The sequence below is a fragment of the Tachysurus fulvidraco genome, chromosome 17 (genome assembly GCF_022655615.1).
Source record: "Tachysurus fulvidraco isolate hzauxx_2018 chromosome 17, HZAU_PFXX_2.0, whole genome shotgun sequence".
NCBI classification, from domain to species: domain Eukaryota; kingdom Metazoa; phylum Chordata; class Actinopteri; order Siluriformes; family Bagridae; genus Tachysurus; species Tachysurus fulvidraco.
Genome location: NC_062534.1, coordinates 13,692,820 through 13,717,887, shown reverse-complemented (window position 1 = coordinate 13,717,887; position 25,068 = coordinate 13,692,820). Strand labels below are relative to the sequence as shown.

The window sequence follows — 25,068 nt, the reverse complement described above, 5'->3', positions numbered from 1 at the left end:
TAAACAAATACACTAACACACATATATATAATGGCAGACCCTCTTATCCACTTACACTTGTCTTACTCAAACAAATTAGTGTTAAGGGACTTTCTCAGCGGCCCAGAGGTGGAATCTTGGTGGTCTTGGGATTTGAACTCACAACCTTTAATAACCACTTCCTAAAACATTGGTGAAGCCCCTTATGATTTTTTTTACACAACTCAATTTTGTGTATCAGCCCTGCACATCTTGGCCTTTAATATTTTCCTCCTTCTTGCAAAAACGTTCTAGATCCATTGAAATGTTAAGGCATCTCCTTTACGCAGCCTGCTACAGATCTGGTATCTGGGCAGATCATACAGACACATCTTCTTTTATTGAAGCCAGTCATTTGTTGATTTGCATACATGCTTTTAATCTTCAGCTTTCTAGCAGACTCCTGAAAGTATTGCTGGAAAATTGACTGGTATTTGTAGCTATTCATGATTCCGTCCACCTTGATAAAAGCTCTAGTACTAGCTGAAGAAAAGCAGCCCTAAAGCATGATGCTGCCTCCAGTACACTTCATCGTAGGTACGGTGTTCCTTCAAGGCTTTTTTTTTGTTACACCAAATATACCTTGAGGAATTGATCTCATCATATCATAACACATTTGATCACATTTTAGGGTGAATGGATGTTTTTTTTAAAATTTCCAGAAAGGGCTCGTCTCTAGCCACCCAGACCTGTAATCAAGACTTGTGAAGAATAAGATGTGCAGACATGATCCTAGAGAAACCGCCAATCTTTACTTGGGGTTAATTAGAATTATTTCCCTGACAGCTGTAGGATCATTATTTTTGATCATGAAACTGAATGTGATTCTTTCCGAACACAGCTACATCACCGTTTATAAAAGGGTACAATCAGTTTATCGTAACTTTTGTACATTTCCTATTTTTGACAAATATTTGCATATGCTGTAATTTCTCATTGAAGGTGCAGACCATTCTGACATGATTTATCTTGCTCATTATTATTATTATTAATTATTATTAATTATTATTATTATTATATATTTTTACATCACAAAAAGCTGCCATTTTATCAGGAGTGCGTAGACTATACATAAACACACAAACCGCATTCACCTACACACATTGCGCTAATTTACACTTGAAACTGATCAACACAAATTGCACAAAATTGAACGCATCAAACGGAAAATGTAACCAGCCGGACTTTCCTTATTTAAATGCGTATACTGCATACATACAGTAATCTGCATTTTGGCTCATGCGCCAGTTTCATACCTAAGGTGTTATGTACATTATGTTAAGTTTTTTCAAGCAACATGTCAAAATGAGTGTAAACAGCTTAGTACATCTGGCCCTGAGAGAGGAAACAACAGCTAGTGACATTGCTAAGTGATACTTAAACCTATAGTTAAACCCCCAAAGCTAACTGTTCAAAAACTAGAGAAAGAGAAAGAATGAATATGGACTCTATAATGTTTTAACTACACAGAAGATGCTGTGTGCCAACATAGAGTGGAGACATTTGAAAAGGCACGGTGAATACACACAGACACGGTGACACAGGGCTACACAGCGGCTCCGCACTGGTCCACAGAGACTTTCAATCCAGCTGGGTTTTAACTAGCACAAACAGCTAGCTCAGGTGGGTTGCCTAGGGCCAGAGCTCCCACGTTAAACAGATCCCAATGTCAGAAAAACAGAAGCTCGTTATAGTGAGAAAATGACTTTGCTCTCATTTCTGTCTTTTACTTTCTGTCAGGATCATCATGCATTTTCACATTCGTTCATCATCATTAACTGCGTTATCCTGGTCGTGCTAGCCGTGCATCCCGAGCACAGGCCTGGTATCCTGGATGGGATGCTAATTCACATTCACAGGTTCATCCACTCATTCACACCAAAGTGGGATTCAGACTTTCAGAATGAAGGTCTAATTAAATCTACATCAGTAATACAACATTTTCAGAGAAAGGTCTCGTTACGCTGCTGAACGTGGTGTCTGTGGACCAGTGCCAGATGCCGTACAGCTGAAAAAAGAAGAGGCCAAAATGAAGGGGCAAACCTGATTGGAGGCAGCTGATTCGGCAAAAGGAACATTGGTGACTGGGGTCGTAGCCGACGAAACAGTGGAAGTGGTGGCACCGTGCATCATGGGAACTTTTTTCAGGCGAGTCAGACAAGAAACAAGGGAGAGGGGAGAGGTGGAGGGGAGGAGGAATGTTATGAGTACCATGACATTATATGCCAGAGGAAGAGGCGGAACAGTCATGGCAAGTAGCATTTATGTACTGCCAAGATGATTTTTCACCCAAGAACATGCAATTAAGACTTACAGGTAACACTTTATAACATAAGATTTGGCGCATTTGTAAAAGCTAACAATTCAATAAACAATAGAATCTATTTTACTGACGTGTTATGGATTACTTTTAAATGTCTAGGACTCGCATTAGCTTCAAGACTTTATAACAACAGCAGCTATAAGAGTTAGCAAGTTGTTTTTATTTCTCTTCACAGTTTTGGTCTTTTGAGAAGAAGATTTATTTATTAAATACATTTAGTTTGTGTCAATTTAGCAGCCTCACAAGCCAGACCACTGGCCCTCCCTATAGAGTCATGAGCTGCCTCTGTTCAATTTGACTGGCAGATGACCAACAGATCAGTGTTCCTGTAGCACATAATTAAACCTATATGATTAATGTATATACACTATATTACCAGCTTCAAATGCTTTAATAACCTTTAAATAAACTCTTGTTCCCAAAGTTAAAATTTTTGTTGTTGTTGTTGCAATAAACCACATCCTCATTCTGTCATATTTCATAGATTTTCTTCCTCAATACCTTTAACATCTAAAACTTATGCAAGGGTTGCTATATATTGGTGACAAAAAAAGAATTTTATGCTAGTAGCACATGATTTGGGACTGTATAAAAAATATCCACACTGTTTATAAAGCAGCTCACCAAACGGAACAAGATGTCAGACTGAAAGCACCGAGCTTGTCTTGTTAATATTATATAATTTATGGACACATTAATGTCTAATTTTGTGATGTATTTAAAGCTGGTAATGTCTAGAAATATTCATATTTACTGAATAAAAATGTTATTGGACACTTTTTTTCTATTTTAATACCATCGCTGTATACGTTCATGACAGATGATCCAATGTTCAATCGATTTCTGTCTTTCTTTTAAAATTTTAAAAGAAACTTCAAACCACTTGTTATTATAAAGTGTTACCAACTTGAAATAACTAAGATCAATACTCATTGCACTGCAGCTGTGCACTTAAAAAAAATAATAAAAAATTTTTTAATCAAACTCATACAATCCAATCAGACAGATATATCTGATAATTGTATTTTGATGGAGCTGGACCATGTGTTGGAACGAAAGCAAAAACTAAAACAAAACTGACAGAAAATAACAGAAAATGTAGCCTACACATACAGTGCATTCCAACACAAATCTAGCTTTGAGAGCATGGCCAATTCTTCCTTTGTTCTTTACATGTCTGCTTGTATACATGATATGTGACCCATAATAAAGAGCAGTTACTTTACTAGTGACATATGAATGTGTGAATGGCTCCCATAGGAAAAGTTAGCCTAAACCTCCTCTGTTTATAAATGAAGAGTCGTTATATGGCAGAGAGCAAACTAATAGAGCATGATACACAAAACAGCAACGGCTTACATACACACACACACACACACACACACACACACACACACACACACACACACACACACACACACATATGGAAATGCCGATTAAACTCTTAATTGTTGTTTGGGAGAGATTCCGGAGCTGTCGTTATACAATAGGTTTGTTTAGATGGACCTGTGAGTGAATTCTACTCTCATAACATATCTGGAAGTAAGACGGTGTGTCTATGAGTTTATAACCTACAGGATGTGTGAACTGGGACTGATTTGGCTTCGACCTAGCCTTCGGTGAAACATATGGTGTCCAGGTGATGTATCCTCAGGATCAGTGTATGGGCAAGTTGTGTGTGTGTGTGTGTGTGTGTGTGTGTTGGGGGCGGGAGGGGGGCTGGGCTCTACCCTCACCAGTCTGTCCAGGCCCTGATAGGTAGCGGCTGTGGGGGGGTCGGCAGCTGCTCCAATCCCGCCTCTCCCAGCGGCCCTCTGCCAGTGGGCCGGGAGGTTTGAAAAGCCCTACAAAGATTTAAAGGGGAGATGACCAAGAGGAGAGGAGGAGGAGGAGGAAGAAAAAAGGAGCACAAAGAAAAACAGGAACTGCTCTTAGTGAATTATGAGTAAGGCCTAGCTTTGGTGTAGCTAGCTTTGTGGCTCCATCACTTTCATACATGAGCACACGTACACAAACGAGCTGAGAAGCTGCACAGAGAGCAAAAATAAATGAGCAAGGAGAAGAAATGCAAGCAGAGAGGTGACAATAATGTGACAGACATTACACATGCCCGGGACTGTCGAGATCAAGAACTCTTTATTTATTTACGTTCAAAACACTTCAACATTTGAACCAGCACATATTAGAAGGACTTTAGATTTTAAAGAAATTCTAATCTTTAATAAATAAGTAAAAGGTTAATTCAGTGATGCCATATTTTAATTATGCAATGCCATCCAATTTATTTCATTATTCACTGGTTCATTTCTTCTTCTTTTTTTCTTTTTTAGAGTTCAGGCAGGTTACTGGCACATTTTTGCGTCTTAGAGATACAGGAGCTGGTTGTGGATTTCTATATCTCTCTCTTTCTCTCTCTCTCTCTCACTCGTGTGCACACACACTCTCTCTCTCTCACACACACACACACTCTCACACACACTCACTCTCTCGCACACACTCTCTCCTGCCTGCCACACAGCCTCCTCCTTGCCCTAAGAAAACCTGTAGAGCAGAGGTGACTCACAAGGGACCTACCGATGGCTCCAGATGGAGTCATGCAGAGCAGGGAACCTGGTGCACCATGCACAGAGAACCCAGCACGAGGGGTGATGGTGGTGGTGGGATGGGGGTCAGGTGGTATAGGAGTAAGAGACGAGACCAAACAACAAAGTTAATGTGCCACTAAAGGCCGTGTTGGTGACCACAAGCCATACAGACAACACGAAGGCCACACATGACAGAAAAAAATACAGTGGGTTACTCTGAAATGTTTTTTAAAAGTACTATTGTCATTACAGATGTTTCATACGCTTCTACTTACCGTGAAGAATATTTAGTGGCGACTTTATGAAGTGCACAGATGCACTGCAGCAGCTGCGCACAAGTAAATAATGCAATGCGGCACTAGATCACTGGCAAAGCTCAGTCTGTGTGTGTTACAGGGGACCAATTAGCAAGACATGTGTGTGGGGTAAAGTACCCAGAGACGCAGAAGATGCATGAGAGTACAGAGGGAGAACGAGAGGGCAAGCAGGAAAAGTCTGACTTCTTTCAGCTGAGCCATGTTGTGTGAAACCAATGAACAGATTGTGTATGGCGCAAACAGAGTAAATAATAGCTGAGGCTCACCTGTGGGGATGAAGGCCGGCTGCTGCAGCTGCATGCTGGCCAGAGCCTGCTGGTAGTGAAACATGCTGGGGTTGAAGATGGCTGCAGCACCGTTACTCTTTTCCAGGGTGGGCCTCTTTGGTATCTGTTGCATGCTGCCTGGAGGCAGGGCCTTAGGGAAGAGTACAGAAAGTGACAGAGAGCAAGAAAGATAGAAGAATAGACAGAAGAGGGAGTGATAAATCAGAAAAAAAGAAACTAATGGCAGGTCAGATTATAAGAGCACAACAGGGAAGATTGATCAATTTTTGCTTAAACACTGCAGTTACTGGCGTCGGTTCCTTAGTACTTTTACAAACAGGTCTATTTTTAGCCTTAATCTATGTGGCTACTTCTTGTAATTTGCACAACCGCAATATGCATAGTAAAGACATTAGGCTGAAGAAAGCGTAGCACTACAGCATGGCAAGAACACATCCAAAGCTTCAGCAATACACATACAATATGATACAGATGCCAAACATTCCCCTCACTTTGCTTCGTGTTATTACGTCTTCTACAGTTATCTACTAAAAGCACTTATTTTTGTTGGTTTTAGAACACCAGTCTTGTCCATTGGCAGAATTGTTCTTTGCTCCATTTGTGAATTTACTGGAGGCTGAAATCAAAGTCATACATTTATCCGTTTATAATTAGGTGACTGCGTACCAGCAGACTGTGCTACAACAACATAAATAATTAATTGTAATCGCAAGCCCAGTACTGGGTAATAGGCTGAACTGCATTTGTGTGATCACAGTTAATGATGATGATAATACATTCGGAAAGTCATGCTTGAATGAGTACACAGTTTAGTATTTGGTGGTGAAAAAGGTGTGAACAGGAAAAAAAAGGAAAAAAAAGGGGGAAAAAAAAAGGTGAGAGATCAAAAGTACCAGGTCAGGGGTTGAGTGCAGGCTGCGCTTCGGAGGACGCGCTGCAGGCTGTGGCCGGGTTAGCAGGCAGTGAGCGCATGATGACAGCAAACCAATCAGCAAAGACAGACAGACGCACAAACAAAGACAGGGCACACAAGACAGTAACCAATGTGGGAATGGTGTCAGCTTAGATGGAATTTTAAAGCATAATGTGGAGACAGAAGAAAAAAAAGAGGATGTTAGGGCAACTCAGGGCACAAACATGTATCTCTATGAATGACTAAAACAATAAGCAGTATGAAGAAAAGAGAGAATGGCCTAAACAAAAGCAAAAAATGAGAGAAACTGTGGCAAGCTGATCCGCAAGCTTGAGCACTAGAAAATGACACGACACTTCAATAAACCTGTTAAAAACACCCTGCAGGAAGACTGAAAGACTGCAAAATCCCACAAGCACTGCAGAGGACACAGAACAAGCGCTTGTGTCATGTAAGGGAGAGCTCACTGCAGCAAAACAGCTGTATGCAGAAGGCGGCCAGTTAGCTGGTGTTGCACAATTGCCTTTCTTTCCGCTTCATCTGCTTATCTGCTTATTACTCCGCTTGTTTTTTGCCTGCACCTTCACTGCAGAGCTGGTTTTTGTAACTTATCATTGAGCTGAAAGTCTCCATACATCACTGAGAAGACAAAAGACCAGCTTCTAATACACTTACTTACCCCTCCTCTCTCTCTCTCTCTCTCTCTCTCTCTCTCTCTCTCTCTCACACACACACACACGCACACACACACACACACACACACACACACACACACACACGGGGGATCATGAATTATTGAATACACTCGCCATACACATGGCTTGTTGAAGTTATAAACACAAATATATATCATAGTATGTAAAAAAATGCGTTTACTAGTGAATTTCAGTATTGTGGACAGTTCTTAAGGCAAGCCTTTGAAATGAAATGAGAAACTACAAACAATTACAGCTTAACGTTGTAACTCGCAAAGCTGCAGACTGCATCTCCTATGATCCTCAGTCTTCACCTTGTACCATGATCAGCGCACACAATACCTGATTAACATTATCCCATGAGTCTGACCCATTAGTGTGCTTCTAAAACCCTAACTAATAATCCTACCTCCACCATCCAGTGGCCAGAGAACTCGAGTACAAAGGAGATACGGAGGCTTCTAGTTCGAGCAAAGCTTCATATGTGTTAGATTTAGTTTTTTATAGTGTGTGATGTAAGCTTACAGTATGAATGCACCACTTCTCCAAAAAGAAAACAATAGACTATCTAATACTAAGAAATACAAAAGTACTTTAATTATCTTAATTAAATAAACGCTGGGTACAAATAAAATCTTTGCACGAGAATCATTCAATGCCTTGCAATGTAACGTTTTATTTAAGGGAAATTTAGTGTTTAATCTCTGTTCTGTATAGACAGATCTGTTACACAAGCCTAATTCACTGAGGTGCTTTAAAGAGACACTTCAGTGAACAAGAGAGGCTCATTTGTTAAATATGTTTGCTCTCGATTCCTGTACAGGTTTCCTTTTTTATTAATACCCATGAGCCTGCACCTGTGTATTTGTCAGGAGCAGGATCCAGTGTAAAAAGAATAGCAGTGTGGCCTTGTTACGTTGCTCTTGGTGTAAAATGAGTTTTCGCGATGTACGCCTGAGGTACGCGATTGTTTCCATAAGCATCCGAACAAAGGCCTGAATTATATTGGAACATAATTATCTAGAAAATTTAGATCGGGCTACATGCTACTGCCTGCATCAGAGTGAGATCTGTTCGCGCCCAAAACTTTTTTTCAGTCTCTAGGCACATGCAATGTGAGCTCTGATCTCTGCAGCCAAATACAGCCACATGTGGTTTCCTTTTTTTTTAGTTTCTCAACTTACAATTGCCTGAATACTGATTTTATTACTTGAATAGCAGCAGCTCAAATGTTTACCTGGATATCCAAATATCTGAGCAGAGCCTGAGTTCTGAGTACCCAGAGAATCTGTAGGCTTTATATAAAAGCTGTTCATCACCTTGTGAAACTGTAAGTGGTACAGAAACGGTGTTCTGTGCTGCAGTTTTTCATTTACAGACGGAAGACAAATTAAGGGATAAACAGTGGGTCTGCTGCCCTGTGAGGGACACTTAGCTGGCATGGTGTGGGTCCACCTGTCTCCTTAGAACAAATCAATACAATGTTATACTGACTGATCACCTTCATTTAATTTCTGTCTGACTGATTGGTCTCCAAGAGAATAACAGTGTTTCCATCGAAAGTGCATGAGGACTAACTGAATTGTTCGATAGGTATAAAAAAATTAAAAAAAAATAAAAAAAAATGATGTCAATTGTATGTTATGTCCTTCACAGCTTTTGGACAGACAGAATCATCAATGCCCCAACTGAATCTGAGGTGATGTTTTGGAAGGAAGATTATCACACTTAAGTACAGTTCTAGACACTAATTGTTCTAGTGGCTTGTGGTGGCCCAACACCTTGTTAAATCCCTTAATGCTAGTTTTTACTCTAATATGCCACACGTCTGAATGTGTGTGTGTGTATATATATATATATATATATATATATATATAGATTATCACACTTATATATATATATATATATATATATATATATATATATATATATATATATATATATATATATATATATATATAGGTGTTTTATTTGGTGTATTTGATGTTTATGTAAGACTACAGTACTCTAGGTGCCACTGTCTCCATCTCACCATAGCTGCTGCTGCACTCTGGCTGGCTTGTTGCTGCTGTGCTGCTTTAATCCTGGCCTGCAGGTGTGCCGGTGGGTGGAAGTACTTGCACTTGTCGCGCGAGCAGCGGCCCTTGACGTAGTCCATGCACACAATGACGGAGTTCTCGCTGCCGTCCACCATGCCTGCCTCTACTGGGTGAGCGTAGCGGCACTCGTTCTCACCCCGCGTGCAGTTGCCCCGCTGGAACTCACGGCACACCTGGAAAGAAAGCGCAAAAATGATCAGAAAAACAGAAGAGTACAGCTGCACATTATTACTTAGTATAGTTCAGGTTGATAAGAACTAAAAATAAAACAATATTTCTACAATTGTTTTAACTGAACAGCAGCTGATGGCAGCAAGCCCATTTAAACCCATCTTTTTAGCGGTTTCCTAAAACTTAAAATGCAATACAGTATCATAATGCAATGCATGGTCATCATATAGCTTTAGTTACAATCCACTACATATCTGTCTGACCTTAAATAACCCACTATGGGTTAAACAGAACTACACAGAGAAGCAGCCATACCTCAAGCTTGTCTGTGCGAACATGCTTCTGAGTGGAGTTGCCGTTGCCCACAGAGATGCCCGTGGGGCTTCCCGGGACCAGCACGGGGGTGCTGGGCAGCAGCTCGGGCATGAGGCTGATGCCAGGGTTCATGTGGCCCATGTATGGATTTAAAGCCATACTCTGTGTGGTGGCCAACGAGGGTGATACTGGGAACGTGGTCTGCAATACAGGAACAGACCAAAAAGATTAAGATATGCAGTGCACTACTTTCAATAAAGGCAACTGGATTCCACAGGGCTTTTACAGATGAGTTCATTTGCTCATTTTAGAAGCTTGACACACTTACTACAAAGCTGTATTAAATTATACACTGATTAACCTTCGATCACTGTTAAATACATGCTTAATATATACTTCTTATTAAAAAACAAGAAAGGCTTTAATGGTTGAACAGTGGAACAACGCTGGGAATGAGAAGGTGTGCTTACTATGGGCTGTAGCTGGGCTCCAGGCAGCATGAACTGCACCTGCTGAGCCAACATGGCAGCTGCCGCCTTTTGCTGAATCAGGTTGTTCCGGCCATTGATTTCTAGCTGGGTCTTCAGGTGTGGCGGCGGGTGCAGGTACTTACAGTTATCACGTGTGCAGCGACCCTAGGAGTGAGTAAGAAAGAGAGTCGGGATGAAATTTTTGAATAAGTTTGGATGATAAAACTGAGATCGCTTTAAAATTCAAAAGGAACCAAAGCAGGATACCAGGGAGATAAGGATCAAGCGAGTCAGAGAATAAAATTAAATAGTTGTTTCATACATGTGCAAGGAACTAACATAATGCAAAGTAGAAACAATGCATGAAACAAGTAAAGCAGGTTGCTGGAAATTTAGGAGCCAATGATTAGATAATGTTCGATTAATGATCATTGTTATGACATTTCCAAGCACTAGGACCCAGGCTGATCAAATGCCGAACCGGGGGCGGGATCCGGTCCGCATGGTAATTTGTTCCGGCCCCTTAAGTGGCCTAGTGTGAAAAAGACATCTCTATTAATAAATTAATAGTGATGTCTAATCCATTCAGCATGAGCAGCAGTCGCAGCACAGAGCAAGAGTCACGTGACGTCAGTCGAGTGGCGAGAGCAGCCTCTCCTGTGAGACGCTATGACTGACAGGACGATGACAGATTTGTTCGTTTCTTTGTTCGTTCAACTTTTGTTCGTTTCTACTGCTAATTTCTTCAATTTTTTTCACAAAGAAATTGGGAAGTCGGTGAAACATCAGTAACCCTACTGTAATACCCTAGCTCTAATTACACGTGCAAATAGTCATTCTTACAAATGAATGTCATTAAAACGAGTAATCACACATACCTCACAGCCCAACTCCTGTACCACTGTGTGTTCTGCACTGAAAACATATACACCCGATTTCACTGCTCTTGTGAAATCTAAAAAATGTCATTTCTCTCATTAGAAAGCAGCCTAAATGTTTGCCAGTTACTGAGATGGCTGTTTAAAAAAGGCATGCTAAAGTAATTTATTTTGACAAAAAATAGCATACTGAATGATATTTGCCATATTGTTATGTGCATTTAAGTCTCAGTTTAATTCTAAAGGAGTGTGATATGGCTCTCTGATTTACCCATTTGAATGTAGAAAAAAACCTGACTTGGGCATGTCACAATGCACTGATGCTGTAATGCAACATCTTTAAATGTAAAGGAAAAAAGCTTACTTGGGTTTCTTATGGTGGAAAAATACAACACAGGGGCTTTTATATTGTTGTCGTCATTGCTCATATTGCAAGCCATATCTCACTGACCCCTCATTTGGGAGGCTTTTCATGAACTAATTGAATAGTTCTGCACTAGGATTTTAAATCTATTATGATTGTGCATGAATATGGACAGTAATCACAGCACACGTAGCAAAGGTTCAGCAGGTGTCCTTAGAAACACATTATGTCCTTAATGCAATTTGTCTTATGTTTAATTAGCTGTAAAATTGGTACAAGCAAGTTCTTTAAACAGGAACATTAGCGTATCATCATATAAGCAACCTTTTATATCCTAATGACAAACAAATACTGATATCTGGCCAGATACAGTGTGGCACATGTGTTTGTGAGAGAGAGAGAGTGTGTGTGTGTGTGTGTGTGTGTGTGTGTGTGTGTGTGTGTGTGTGTGTGTGTGGTGAAGTGTTATTAGCATTTTTGGAATATTCAGGGGTATTGGGGTATATGGGGTATTCATACTATTCCTGTTTAATTGGTATGAAATATTAGTCAGATACGTATTTGAAGGGTCTGGTGAGTTTATATTACACTGCATAGCAAGTGACAGCAAAAACATTCACATCATGGCGATTATAATCGGTTATAATCAGCCATTCAGTTTCAGTAAGTGCTCTATCCTAATCAGGGTCACGTTTGGGTCTTATATCCTATCCCTGTAACACTGGGAGTGAGGCAGCAACACACTCTGGAGGGGACACGAGTCCATCGCAGGACACCATGTACACACACATACACGAGTGTGTTTTTTGGAAGCATCTAGAAACCAAAACTTAGGGAAAATCCACTCGGGCACAGATGCATTGTGAGCCTGTAATGCTTCCTGATGTGCCACTCGTTTTATCTAGATGTCAGCCTTGTAACGGCACAGGTGTGGATCACATGTTAAAGTGTTAAAATCATTTTCCAACCGTTCAGGAAACCGACGAAGCCCCTTAAACAAGAGGTGGCAGCTCAAAAGCCTGTGGAGGTTAGCATGTCGTGAAGAGTTTAAATCCCAAGACAACCAGACACACACTGTTTCTACCCATAAGCAAAATGACCTCGACTGCCAGGCTGTATGCTTAGACTGTATAACCTCTCAGTTCAATCCTAAATCACTCTGGTCTGTCACACTGGTTCTTAAAGTGAAATCCATGAAGCAGGATCAGTGCTTATTTTAATTCTGTTTAACACTGAGTTCCTACAGTTGTTATATGCTAAATATGCTCATACTCATGTTTCTCTTAACACAATTAACACTCTGACTCTTCAGTACAGTTATAGAAGGGAAATTATTTATAACCGCACTATTCAATGTCACCCAGTAGATGATGGGTTCCCTTTTGCATCTGGTTCCTCTCTATGTTTCTTCCTCTTTTTGTCTTGGAGAGAGATTTTTCCTGCTACAGTCTTGCTCATTAGGAATTAACCTTGAGTTTTAATAACGCTATTATATCTGGATTTCTGTAAAGCTTTGTGACCACATCCAGTGCTAAATGCACTATATAAAGAAAACTGAATTGGATGATAGGAACCGGTAACTGGAAGTGAACGGATTTGATCGTGTTTTTCGTAAGGCCATCATTAAAAATATTTTGGTTTGCAGTAACAGTAAAAAAAAAAAGGTCGGTAGGTAGGTCTATATTTTTTTTCAAGTTTCAATGTAAAAAAAAAAAAGTACAATTTTGGTGATGGTGATTATGTAGGTATGCATTTAAACAAATTAGCATATCGTGACGTCACTGACTGGGTCTTCAACCCGTGCCTTCGGGCGCATCATTGCAAACCTCATTTGCAACCGCCAAGTTAAAGCGGTGTCGAGCTGTTTTAATGAATTTTTTAGATGTATTATGGTGCCCAAACCCGTATGACTTTGAACAGCCATCATTACCAAGCGCGAATCGTTGACTCTTACAGTGAATGAGAGTATGAGACGAAGCGAACGCACAGGCCATAGTGTGACATCCGGTAAACATAGATGACGTCACGGGTTTTTATTTCAAAGAAAGAACGTAGCCTTCGTTTGTATGTAGGCCTAGGCAATATATATATTTACAATACTTCCTAAAATATAATTAATATTATTATATGCTTTTGTATTAGTTGTTTGAAGAGTAAAAAAAATTTGTTTGGTCTTAAAGCAAATTTACATCCGGCAAGTCGGTCGGACTTAAAGCAAAAATAAAAAATAAAAGATTGAGTCGGTCCTAAATTGACAGGGTCGGTCGGATTACAGCAAACAAGAATATTTTTAAGGATCCCCTAATGTTTTATCAGCAGAAACCTCAGGAATGAATATACACACACACACACACACACACACACACACACACACACACACACACACACACATATATAAATTAATATCATTATTTGATCTTCCGCATTCAGATGCTGTGCATGTTTTAAAGTTTGTTGTATCTGGTGTCAATGTTGAAAAGTAGATGTAATCTACTAAAAATACCCCATATACGCTTGTGTTAGAGCATATAAAGTGCCTACCTGTCTTTAGTTTCTGTTTATTTGCCTATGAAATATTTATAGACACGTTATGGAACCTCATGTTCATTTTTCACAGCCAACCTTCCCCATATGTTGCCTTCCCATTGCATGACTGATCGAGTTATTTGCTTCCCATGCCTTTGGCTTTTAGAATAGTGGGGAACTTTGTGCACTGCAAGCAGGGTGCATTAGCCAAGGGTGAAATTCAGTCAACTTACTGTAACTTCATTACCCCTGTGGAATAAATTGCATTCTGATCGCACTCTATAGAACAAGCACAAACTTCTTTGTTCAATCACCCTCACCCTCACCCTCACCCTCACCCTCACCCTCACACACACACACACACACACACACACACACACACACACACACACACACACAGAGAATATACTTGCTTCTCAACATGCTTCCATGCAGGGTTTCTTGTAGTAACAACAAGGCGAAACTTACAAAATTGTGGTTCAGCTTCATTAAGAGGGGCATGTTAACGGATTTGATTCTAACTTGTGACACTGTCATAATCATCGGCTATATCTTATTTATCGCTAATGCTGCTATGGCTCAAAACATTCGCCAAGTATGCCATAAAAGCCTGTTAAAAACGAGTTCCTTTTCCTTTGTCCAGACTCAACCCTGGCCATAACAGTGGAAGAGTATGAACTAGAGGAACTGTAAGTGAAAGTAGGCAGTATGAAGGTGTCTTTGCTCTGAACATTGAAGAGCTGAGTGCGACTGACGTGACGGATGGGTATAGCTACTGAGATGTGTTTACTCCCATCCACCAACCCACCCACATATGCACACACCCATCGTTCACACAACAAATGAATGCTACAGAGTCTGTCAGACCACAGTCCCAAAAGTCACACCTCTCTCATTAATCTGTTACATTTTTGACTTGTTGCACGACAGACAACCCGCTTTCTCCATCAGATCAGAAACTGGGGATTGAGTCACCTACCAAGAGAGTTTGCCATCTCATGAATACTAACTGGTTGCCTTAGCCACCCGTTATAATCGCTTATTTTACCCTGTACATCTTGCTACTTAGTCTCTGTTGGTTCTAGTCCTCTTTGTGACGTCTTGTTGGTTGCCACAGTTCAGTGACTCCCTGGCTGGCTGTACTTAATTTGTACTCTTGGTTATCCCTAGATGAGCCTTGAGTGAAGATCTCACTTTCTGGCAAGTCACTGTCAGAAAAAAATGCACCTTAGCAACATGGCCTTCAGGTAAGGAGGCTAGACCAGATCGTCCAAGGCAGCATTACAGGAGTTTCTAAAGCTGGAACATGGCTTTTAAGGTACTTCCCATGAAACTACTCATTATCACCAGATTCAGACTGCTGCCAAGTTTGAATCACTTGTTGATGTGACTCTTCTACCCTGCTGATTTTTTATCAACTCATGCATCCAGATTTAGGTATCATGTCAGTCTCATAATGACTAAGTGTGAGTCACAGAGAGTTGATTTAAAAAAATAAATGTCCCGATGTAAAGGAAATTGAAAAAAAGTGTTATTGGATCAGAGGCCAGTGGTCATTAGCAGTTAAAGCTGTTTTTCTGACTATTGTGCTGGACTATTAGGATAAAAAATCCCCAAAATAAATAATGCAGTGTACATTTAAACCACCTTCCCATAACAATTACTTACAGTTTTAACAATTATTTTGGTCAAACATGACGACTGGGTTACTGCCCTGTGGATGAAAGATGCAATGCACAAAAAGTGAGAGACGCCGAGCTGAACACGCTCAGAACATCAAACTCCCTGAAATCTATGCAAGCAGCTAGTACACCAATAGTGTTCAAACACCGAATTCACACTTCGAGGAACGCCTGGGGGTTTGGTCACTCAAAACGAGGTCTGGAGCGCCGTTACATCTGACAACCAGCAGACAAACTTAACCAATGACATAAAAAAGCAAAACAGAACAAGACAAATAGAAAATTAGAAACTAAGAAATGATCTAATTGGCACAACAGAGAGGCATTCACACTCTTGTCTGTCTGGAGGGACGGCTGGACCGTTTTCACCTGTCCATCAGAAGTGCAGATTCTGACACTTTCCTCTGAGTAAGACATGATGCTCTGTGATGGAGCATGAACAAGAGTTTAAAAAAGCAAAGTAGCTGCTTCAAATGTATTGGAGGAAGTACACGTTGCCTTTCATCCTCTTTGGTTGGTAGGAAAAAGCTTACTAGAGGAAGGGAATTATCAGATGACCAAACAAAATACAAAAACGTAAAAGGCAACAGAACGAACAAAAATTAATATAACTCAAGTGATGCCTTCACAGCTCAGCAGTTTCCTCAACTGATTTCATGAATCTCAAGACTAATGTGACACTAATGGGTACATATCTGGTACCTTAACACAATGAAGGTGTCAGTAAGCAGCTTTAAAGGAAGAGTGAGGAGGCTCATTGGCTCTTGAGGAGCACTGGAACGTAGTATGTTAAAAATTTGCTTGAATTTGAGGTGGGTGCTGCTTTTCCCACATATTAATTCACAGGAACCTGTAAACCAAAGTGCAAATAAATAGCTTCGGTGAAACAGATTATTAGTGTGATTTTGGTATAAACTAATACTGTGTAGCACCGGTGCTAATACTGTGTAGCACCGGTGCTAATACTGTGTAGCACCGGTGCTAATACTGTGTAGCACTGGTACTACCAACATGTACTGATAACATGGCACCTGCTGTGTGAGTGCATGCCTTCATCGGTGCATGTTACTTTGCTGGATAAAACACTTACATTTTGGTCAGTAACAGACCTTCCAGCATAGAGGGCAACTTAACCAAGGTTGAGAGAACCTGCTGTCCGGTGTCTGTCTCATAAGTCCTTCGTAAAACCATAAATCAGGAAGGTGCATGTGAATATTATTCAGTTTATGTCCAGACAAAGCACGGCAGCTAATCTTTTATTGAATTACTGTCTAAGAACGAATGATCTCGCTGTCCTTAGACAGGTTCCTCTGATAGAGAAATTCACATAAAACCATTGTATTGGTATTGTATTTTATTATTTTCCATTTAGTCATCTTGTAAACACATGGAGCTGTGTTTCACAGGCTGCTAATGAAGCTGTGCGGCGCAACAGTACAGAGAAGCCCCAGAATATAAAATGAATACAAAATAAAAGTCTGTAGACAATTGTGCTGATGAGGTATATGCCTTTCCAAAGCTTGTCACAAGATCTTTGTGAATGATGTCAGCAGCGGAAACATGAGTGTCTGAAATGAAACCAACTTTAAAGCCGTCATTACTCCAGCAGCAGAAAAGACATCGTTGGCGAACGCGCTTGTCTTATAAATAATGATTATGGACAAAGTCACTTGGACAGAATGAAAGCAATGTATCGTCTCCGTATCTAAACGCTGTCTGTTCCTGTGATAGACTCCGGCTTTGTGAGAGCACGTCGGCAGGAGATTTGTTTGGCACAACTAGTGAAAGCAAAGGTATTTCAATTCGGGTAATGTCTTTCTTTTTAAATCGGAAAGCCAACTGTTTAAAAATAAAGACATTTTTAAAACAATAAATTTGGTTGTATGGATATTTAAAATACACAGTTTTAATTGTAACAGAAATGTGAATTCTATGACGCTGATTATTGATAGTTTCGGGGCAAACGGCATACGTTTTTTTTGACACAAAAAGGTTTAAAAAAGCTCATTTTTATAATTATAATTTTGAATAATTTCTACATTTCAAACAAAAATAGGATAATTAAATATAAAGCTACAACATGAAAATCCACGTGTGTTCTAGTGCTCTTGTTTTTGTGCATGATATATTGCTTTTTTAATTCCTACTTTGGAATCTTTGTACTGTCTCTCTGAGTTTTTGCACATCATCCGAATCTGATCTGTTCATCGCCTCTCTCACAAACAAGCCCAGTTTTCTAGTGCCTATAGTGACAGCAATGTTTGCATCAGAAGTAAAGAGAGTATGTTCTGGGAGTATTTAGCAGTGAGCAGACGGTCCCCTAAGAACAGACGTCCCCAAAACACAGAGGAGAAAGCAGCTGAAAGCAAAAGATCAGCAACAATGTTAATCTGCATTATTAGGACAAGTTGCAAGAATACACTACCGCAAATCTGCCACCCACCAAAATAATAATAATAATAATAATAATAATAATAAAACCACCACCACACTGGACAGCATATTTGTGGAGTTTATGTAACAAGTGCTGTGTTTTCCCCCTGATGCAGATACAGCCAGAGAGAGGAATGAAAAGCTGTAAGTCACGTCGTGCTAGATACAGTGGGTCAGGGATCTCCTCGGCGTAGCCATGGTAACGCGCCCAGCAACTGGGAGGAAGTTTTGCCTCATCCGGTCTCCTCTTTTCTTATTGGTCACAGACAGAGCGGAAGATGATAACAGACAAGATGCGGTCTATGATTACAGAAGAACCTGCATGTAACTGGTGGCTTGGGCTATAAGAGAATGATGTCTCAGATATTTTCTACTCGTGTGGAGTTGTTAGCAGAGGGCAGACATTAATAAATGCAGCACAGAGTTGAATTATTTGGAATACATAATTTATGTGTACCTAGGCCAACGTGCAGGCAGGCAGGCAGGCAAGTCAGAACTAATGGATAAAGAAACGTCTCCAGCAGAAGACACCAGTTAGGAGAAAGGACATTGTGGTAGCCATTAAGGGACGTCAATAAATTAGCAGAGAAGAGGAGGAGGAGGAAAAGTGAAAGGGGGTGGGATGAGGGGGATGGTCTCTTGTCCACAGAGAAATAAATGAGTACTATTAAAATGAAGAGTGTTGTATAATTAAAACCTGAACTGAAGTTGCAGACAGTATTGTGCATTTTCAGAGCTCATTAAGGACATACCGTACAAGGCTACCTTTTTCTCTCCCTCCCTCAGCAGTGACCCTGAAACTGCTTTTCTTCTATTTTTATTTTGAAAGATAATCCCATTCCACATTAGTAATCCAGCCGGCGCTGCACTGCCCAGACTATCGGTGAATTACTGGACGACGTGCTGCTTGGGTAAGGAGGATTAGAGCACGCTGAGCTGCGGCCTCTGTTAGCTCTCCGCCCGGCTCCAGAGGAGGATTTCTGTATAAAAGCCACGGCTGCAACTTTCAAGCCTGCTGACCGTGCTGCATCAGCGACTTGTAGTTCTGAATTTATACACAGAGGAGATATGTGAGGAGCTTCAAAGAGATTGCTATTTTGCTATAAGAACGAACTCCCTGAAGTTTGAGCTGTCACCCTTCAGCCTTCCTAATCAGAATACTGATCAGAGAACAACCTCCTTTTATTCAAAATCTTTTCTTTAAATATATATACACACACATATATATATATATATATATATATATATATATATATATATATATATATGTGTGTGTGTGTGTGTGTGTGTGTGTGTGTGTGTGTGTGTGTGTGTGTGTGTGTGTGTGTGTGTGTGTATTTAGCATTGTTCGTTTTGCCACAGCAAGTTCAATATAACAAATGTTTTGTCAGGATTAAAAATAAGAATGTTGTAAGAATGCTGACACGGCATTATGACCGTACATTATGGCCAATCAGATGTTTTGGGGTATGATGTCTAAAGTTTGAAAATGGATAGAAGTTCTTTTTCAGGTTGCATTGCTATAAAACATACGTGTTTACTGTGACATACACCATTTTGTCCACAAATGTTCAAATTAATTCTATAAATCTCTGCTTCTGATTTGCAGTGGGCTACATCTCGGTAGATCCTCTGCATTGTGCATGCTTGGACAAAAGTGCTTAATCATGCTTTTGCAGATGTAGTTGACCCAGGTCTGCTGTATACTTTTAAAGGCTGACACAGATACACACTGTCTTTCAGGACATCAGCAGAAGAATGATCACAACTCAGCAAAAAAGAGCCTAGAGGTGTTGGCATCACAAAACGCCAGTGTGTATTTGGGTGTGTTAGGTCCTATATGTTTGAATCTAAAAAATAGAAGGCTCTATGCTCTGTACCGGAGCTCTTTGTGCTGTTTGAGAAAGCGTGTATCTTTGCATCAGGGTTACCTTGAGAGAGTCGAAGCAGGCAATGACGCGGCCATTCTCCACGTGGCAGGTGCGAGAGGGGTGAGCAAACTTGCACTCGGTGTCGGAACGTGAGCATGAGCCTCTCTGGAACTCGCGACACACCTCTAGTGTCAGCCACTTGGTGTCCCGGCCTACGGCGATGTTGACGGCCATGATTAGCGGATGCTTTAGGTGGAGTTAAAGGTCGTCTGGGGGTATGAAGGTTAAAAAGCGCACGTAGCAGGACAAAAAAAAAAAATCACTTTGCCGCAGCACAAAAAACAGTCTGGTACAAGAAAAGAAACATGCTCTAATGTTCAGACAGAATAGTGGAAAAGCTTTAACAAGAACAATATTGAAGAATCTAGGACTCCAGGAGCAGGTGTGTCCAGGAGAAGGAGGCTGAGGCAGAGCAGGTCACTCAGGCATGCTGTGACTGCTTCTGGACCGTTTTACTCAGACTGAGGCACTAAAAGTGCAGACGGACACGTTCTTCTGGGCTGCGGTGGCTGTCCGGTCTCATATACGACAACTTTTTCCACTTTTCCCACCTTTGGATTCTTAAAAGAGGCTGTCCTGCTGCATGAAGATTTTCTAGAGATTCTCCTCACATTTCCAGACAACAGCAGATGAAGGTACAAAAGAAGAAACGAGTCGACTGTCCTTGTATTAACTGGATGATATTGAGAGCGAGGTGGGGGAGGCTCGAGATCGAGGAACAGCAAATAGGCCGATTGACTGTTTGCCTGTCAGAGTGAAATATAGCCCGAGTCAAGGCCAAGCGCAATCACAGATACACTTACAGGCAAGCAGTCAGGTCTGGGGGGGACAGCAGCGTGGGAAAAAAAAGCATGCGCCGGCACGAGGCTGCTGCAGCATCCAGCACATCCAGGCACTTTGTGGTGAAGCGCGTCCGCTGCTTTCTACTTGAGTCGCATTCTTGTCCCTCCTGTTTCTCCCGTGTCTCTTCTTCTCATTGTACCTCCAATATCTCCTTTAGTTCCTCTGATGCGAAACCTGTCTTTCAAAAGAGAAAGAAGGAAAAATTACAAAAAGAGTAATGACAAGTTGAAAGATACTGTAGGAGTCAAAATTGAAAGACAATCGCTGGGTTGACCTTTGTAAGATAGGATGTGCTGTTTGAACTGGCGGATAAACAAAACTGTCGAAACGAAACTGAAGATCAAGTATTTACACTGCAAAGCTGGGAGTGTGGGATACAGAGAGGGACAGGATGGAGAGAGAGAGCGAGAGAAGGAAAGTGCATGGCAGAGAGTGCATGAGCGAGAAGCAAGAGAATGAAGGAGCAAGAGAGGGAAAGAGAGGTAGAGGAGGCGTGCGGGCTGGAGGCAGGCAGCAATGCACAGGAAAGGGCAGGCTGTGTCTTGATTAAGAGATAGAGGAAGGGCGGGAGAGAGGAAGGGAGAGAAGGAGGGGGAGAGAAATAAAGCACGAGAGAGCGCCGTCTCTTTATGAGCAGCACAACAAGTTGCTGTCGGTTATGACAACGCTTGTGCTCGTGCTTATTTCTTGAAAAGCGCCAAGAGACTTCAGAATTTGTACACGTTCATGAAACACAGGTAGTAGAAGAGAAGAGGAAGGGAAAGCCTGGCCCTCGCAACGGCAGCAGCTCGGTGCTCAGCAATGTGACAGCCAATCGGTGACTGCTTTCCAAACTGGCTGAGTGGGCAGCAGCCAATGAGGAGCCGAGTTATGCGGTGACTCTCTCCTTTTCCTCTCCTGCCTTCACTGGAAGAGACTGTCGTTGCTCATTGCACGTGCTCTTGGGCTCGCCTGTAAAAACCTACTAAGCACGTCTATCCACCCCACCCCCCCACCCCCCCAACAGGCTTTATGGGGAAAGATTCTGTACTGGTGGATGGGCTAAATATGCCTTTACCACAAATCCTATTCCACACACACACACACACACACACACACACACACACACACACACACACACACACACACACACACACTGAAAGTCTCTTCCACACACACACACACACTGAAACAATGTCTATGTTTATATTTAAAATATAAAAGTATTATAGAGAAAAGCACGGAACGGTGAGTTCAACACAAGTCATAGCAGGAACAGTGGGAGTGAGTTTGTGTACACATGTTTGTGTCATGGGTGGTTTAACAGTCTGCGGAGAAGAAGAATCGGTGATGTAATATACAAGAAGGTGGGCGATACTGAGGAGGGCCGGCAAGCGAAGAGGAAATCTGTGTCTGTTACTGCTACTGGAGATCTAAACGTGTGTAAACAGACCCTGCAGACTCTATATGATGCTGGATGTGATTGATCTGTTTGATGATAGCAATTTTTTTCAAATAATATTACTTCATGCTAATCTTAGGATATTTGAATAATTACCATGGCAACACTTAATATTAAGGTTCCCTGAAGCAACATTAGTCAACGTTACCCAACCGTATTTGTCACTTTATAAACATTTTTGTGTAAATGCCACCTTAAAATACATTTTTATTCAATCTATGACTAAAAAGCAGTTCACATGAATGAGCAAAGATGCATTTGCAGCATGTTTAAAAATATTTACTGAACTTACTAAACTCTGGTGTCAACATGCAAAAATACAGGCTTGCTTTGCCACCTTCTTTCTAAATTTCACCACTTAGCAACTTCATGACAAAAAAAAGAAAAACATTTTACTGATTTTGTGTAAGTGTTCCTTAAAGTTCATGAACAAACAAGCGACTAAACATAACCTCAGACTGTCAAAATGTACAAGAGAAACTTTTAGATAGATAGATAGATAGATAGATAGATAGATAGATAGATAGATAGATAGATAGATAGATAGATAGATAGATAGATAGATAGATAGATAGATAAACACAGACAGACATTCTGATATATATATAGCGAGAGAGAGAGAGAGAGAGAGAGAGAGAGAGAGAGAGAGAGAGAGAGAGATAGAAAGCTAGACATACAGACAGACAGATGAAAGACAGATAGATAGATATATAGACAGACAGACAGACAGGCAGATTAGACAGACAGGAATTAAACAAAGCTAATAATTGAAATCCAGCCTATATTACTGTAAGCCACACAGAGGTTACTGACCATAAGAGCACGTGCTACAGCAAAAAATGATACAAACGCAAATGTTACATACAAGACGTAACAAGTTACGCCATGTTAGTTGCACGTTACACAACAAATCAAAGTAATAAATATTTCACAGCTCAGAACATCTGTCCAAGAAAGCTGATGAGGATATGATGATGCAGCGATTTGATTCTATCTGAACTTGTTTATGATTTGATAAGGACCGTGTTTTCTGCATTCCGGCTTTTCTATGAAAACAGCTGATTGTGTAATCTAACGTTTAAAGCTGAGCAGGTTAAGTAACTGTAATTAGGTGATTATGTGGTAAGTGTGACAGGTTCATCAGAAAGCTACTGGATTTCCCACAGCTATAGAAAGAGAAAGCTTCAGCTGCCCTGCAGTGACAGTCTAATGACTGCATGTGCTACACTTGATGTAACCTAATCTAACAGGTTTGGAAGGTTGGATTACAGATCACTTGGGCTAACAGTGTATGTGGTTTGCTATAATTAGCTCTAATAATTTAAGAGACTAGGGTTCTTCTTGTAGTTTTTGTATTTTTTTATTTATTTATTTTTGATAATAAAAGTAAATGAAAGTAAATGAGGCTGCTTTCACTGCTGGAGTGTGTAGTCCATTTGAATCGAACCCCTGGCACACTTTCACACTACAGCAATCGCAACTCTGGTGTAGTCCAAAACGAGGCGAGGCCCGAGCCAGGAGCTCTCGGTCTGGTTCCAAACGAACTCGAGTGAGGTTCAACTGCAGTGAGAAAGCTGTACGGCTCTGCTGCAGAAAGTCGACCGAACACACAGCGTGAGTGTTGCAGGCGGCATATTTGTTGTTGTGAGCTGCGAGGATGAGTTGAATGAAAGTGTTTCAGACATTGTTTAGCTAAATCCTGAGTAGCTATGTGCGTAAACTAATTATGAACAATTCTGGAATGAAACAAAAAAAGCTGAAGAAATCAGGAACATAAATAACAAATGTCTCAATCGGTGAACAATATAGACTTAAATAAACTAGAATAAATGTCATGGTTAAACATTTGTTCTTTTTTGACCATACAAGAAATCATTTCAAATCATGTTATCTTTGCCACCCAGATGAGGTTGAGTTCCCGTTTTCCTCCTCATATCCTCTCAGGGAGTTTTCCCTCACCACCGGCACCTCTGTCTTGCTCATTCGAGATAAAATGAAAATGTACAAATTGATAAGCTGAATTGATACATTTCTCTAAAACTGCATTGTGCCTATGTCCATTGTTAAAAGTGCTGTACAGATACGACTGAATTGAACTGAAATTTACAGATGATCTGGTAAAGTTTCGCGGGGTTGTGTGATACGTCCCGATCTGATGAAGATGCAGCATAGAGGGATGAATGAATGTACGGCTATGGCGGATCTAGACAAAACAGCACTGCGGCCATTGAAGAAAAAAAAAACAAGAGAGAAAATCAGAAAGAGGGAGTAAGCGATGGAGTGAGAGAGGGAGACAGAAGGGCAGATAGGATCTGTGCCCGTGTCTCACAGAAACACACACAGACGGAGGAGGCGGCGGGGGTTCGGGAGTGTGACTGCGCAGACAGACAGCCCAGAAGGGAAGGAGAGCACTGCAGTGAAGTGGGAGAGGGTGTGAGCAGGATGATGTGAGCATGTGTGTGTGTGTGTGTGTGTGTGTGTGTGTGTGTGTGTGTGTGTGTGTGTATGATGGTGAGAGAGAGAGAGAGAGAGAGAGAGAGAGAGAGAGAGAGAGAGAGAGAGAGAGAGAGAGAGAGAGAAAGCAGAAGAAATAAGAGCGAAGGGGGTGGAAATTAAATTACTAACTACACACTCCAGAACAAAGGAACCTCCACATGAAGCAAAAAAGCAACAGAAGGATGCATTTCTCGCTCGTGTTTTCATGCTGAGCTTCTCTTCCTGTGTGCTACAGTAAAAAGGCAGTGAGTGGCCTAGTAGCCAGGCTACGCCACACACAC

At 41.0% G+C, this 25,068-nt stretch overlaps 1 protein-coding gene across 20 annotated transcripts in view; it reads right to left on the bottom strand.

The window, feature by feature from the left end:
• The window catches only part of mbnl3 (muscleblind-like splicing regulator 3), a 43,106-nt gene that overhangs the window by 6,414 nt on the left and 11,624 nt on the right, over nucleotides 1-25,068 (bottom strand). For 2 of the 20 annotated variants that reach the window (XM_047802465.1, XM_047802467.1), the window contains exons 2-10: nucleotides 20,008-21,028; nucleotides 10,194-10,358; nucleotides 9,724-9,924; nucleotides 9,171-9,410; nucleotides 6,424-6,471; nucleotides 5,510-5,660; nucleotides 4,916-4,951; nucleotides 4,078-4,185; nucleotides 2,062-2,156 (exon numbers count right to left, since the gene is read on the bottom strand). In XM_047802465.1, coding sequence (XP_047658421.1) covers nucleotides 2,062-2,156; nucleotides 4,078-4,185; nucleotides 4,916-4,951; nucleotides 5,510-5,660; nucleotides 6,424-6,471; nucleotides 9,171-9,410; nucleotides 9,724-9,924; nucleotides 10,194-10,358; nucleotides 20,008-20,181 — 1,218 coding nt within the window. In that variant the 5' untranslated portion in view covers nucleotides 20,182-21,028. Of the gene's footprint in view, nucleotides 1-2,061; nucleotides 2,157-4,077; nucleotides 4,186-4,915; nucleotides 4,952-5,509; nucleotides 5,661-6,423; nucleotides 6,472-9,170; nucleotides 9,411-9,723; nucleotides 9,925-10,193; nucleotides 10,359-20,007; nucleotides 21,029-21,124; nucleotides 21,351-25,068 lie in introns of those variants that run through there. The other 18 variants (XM_047802473.1, XM_047802476.1, XM_047802477.1 and 15 more) reach the window with 15 other exon arrangements.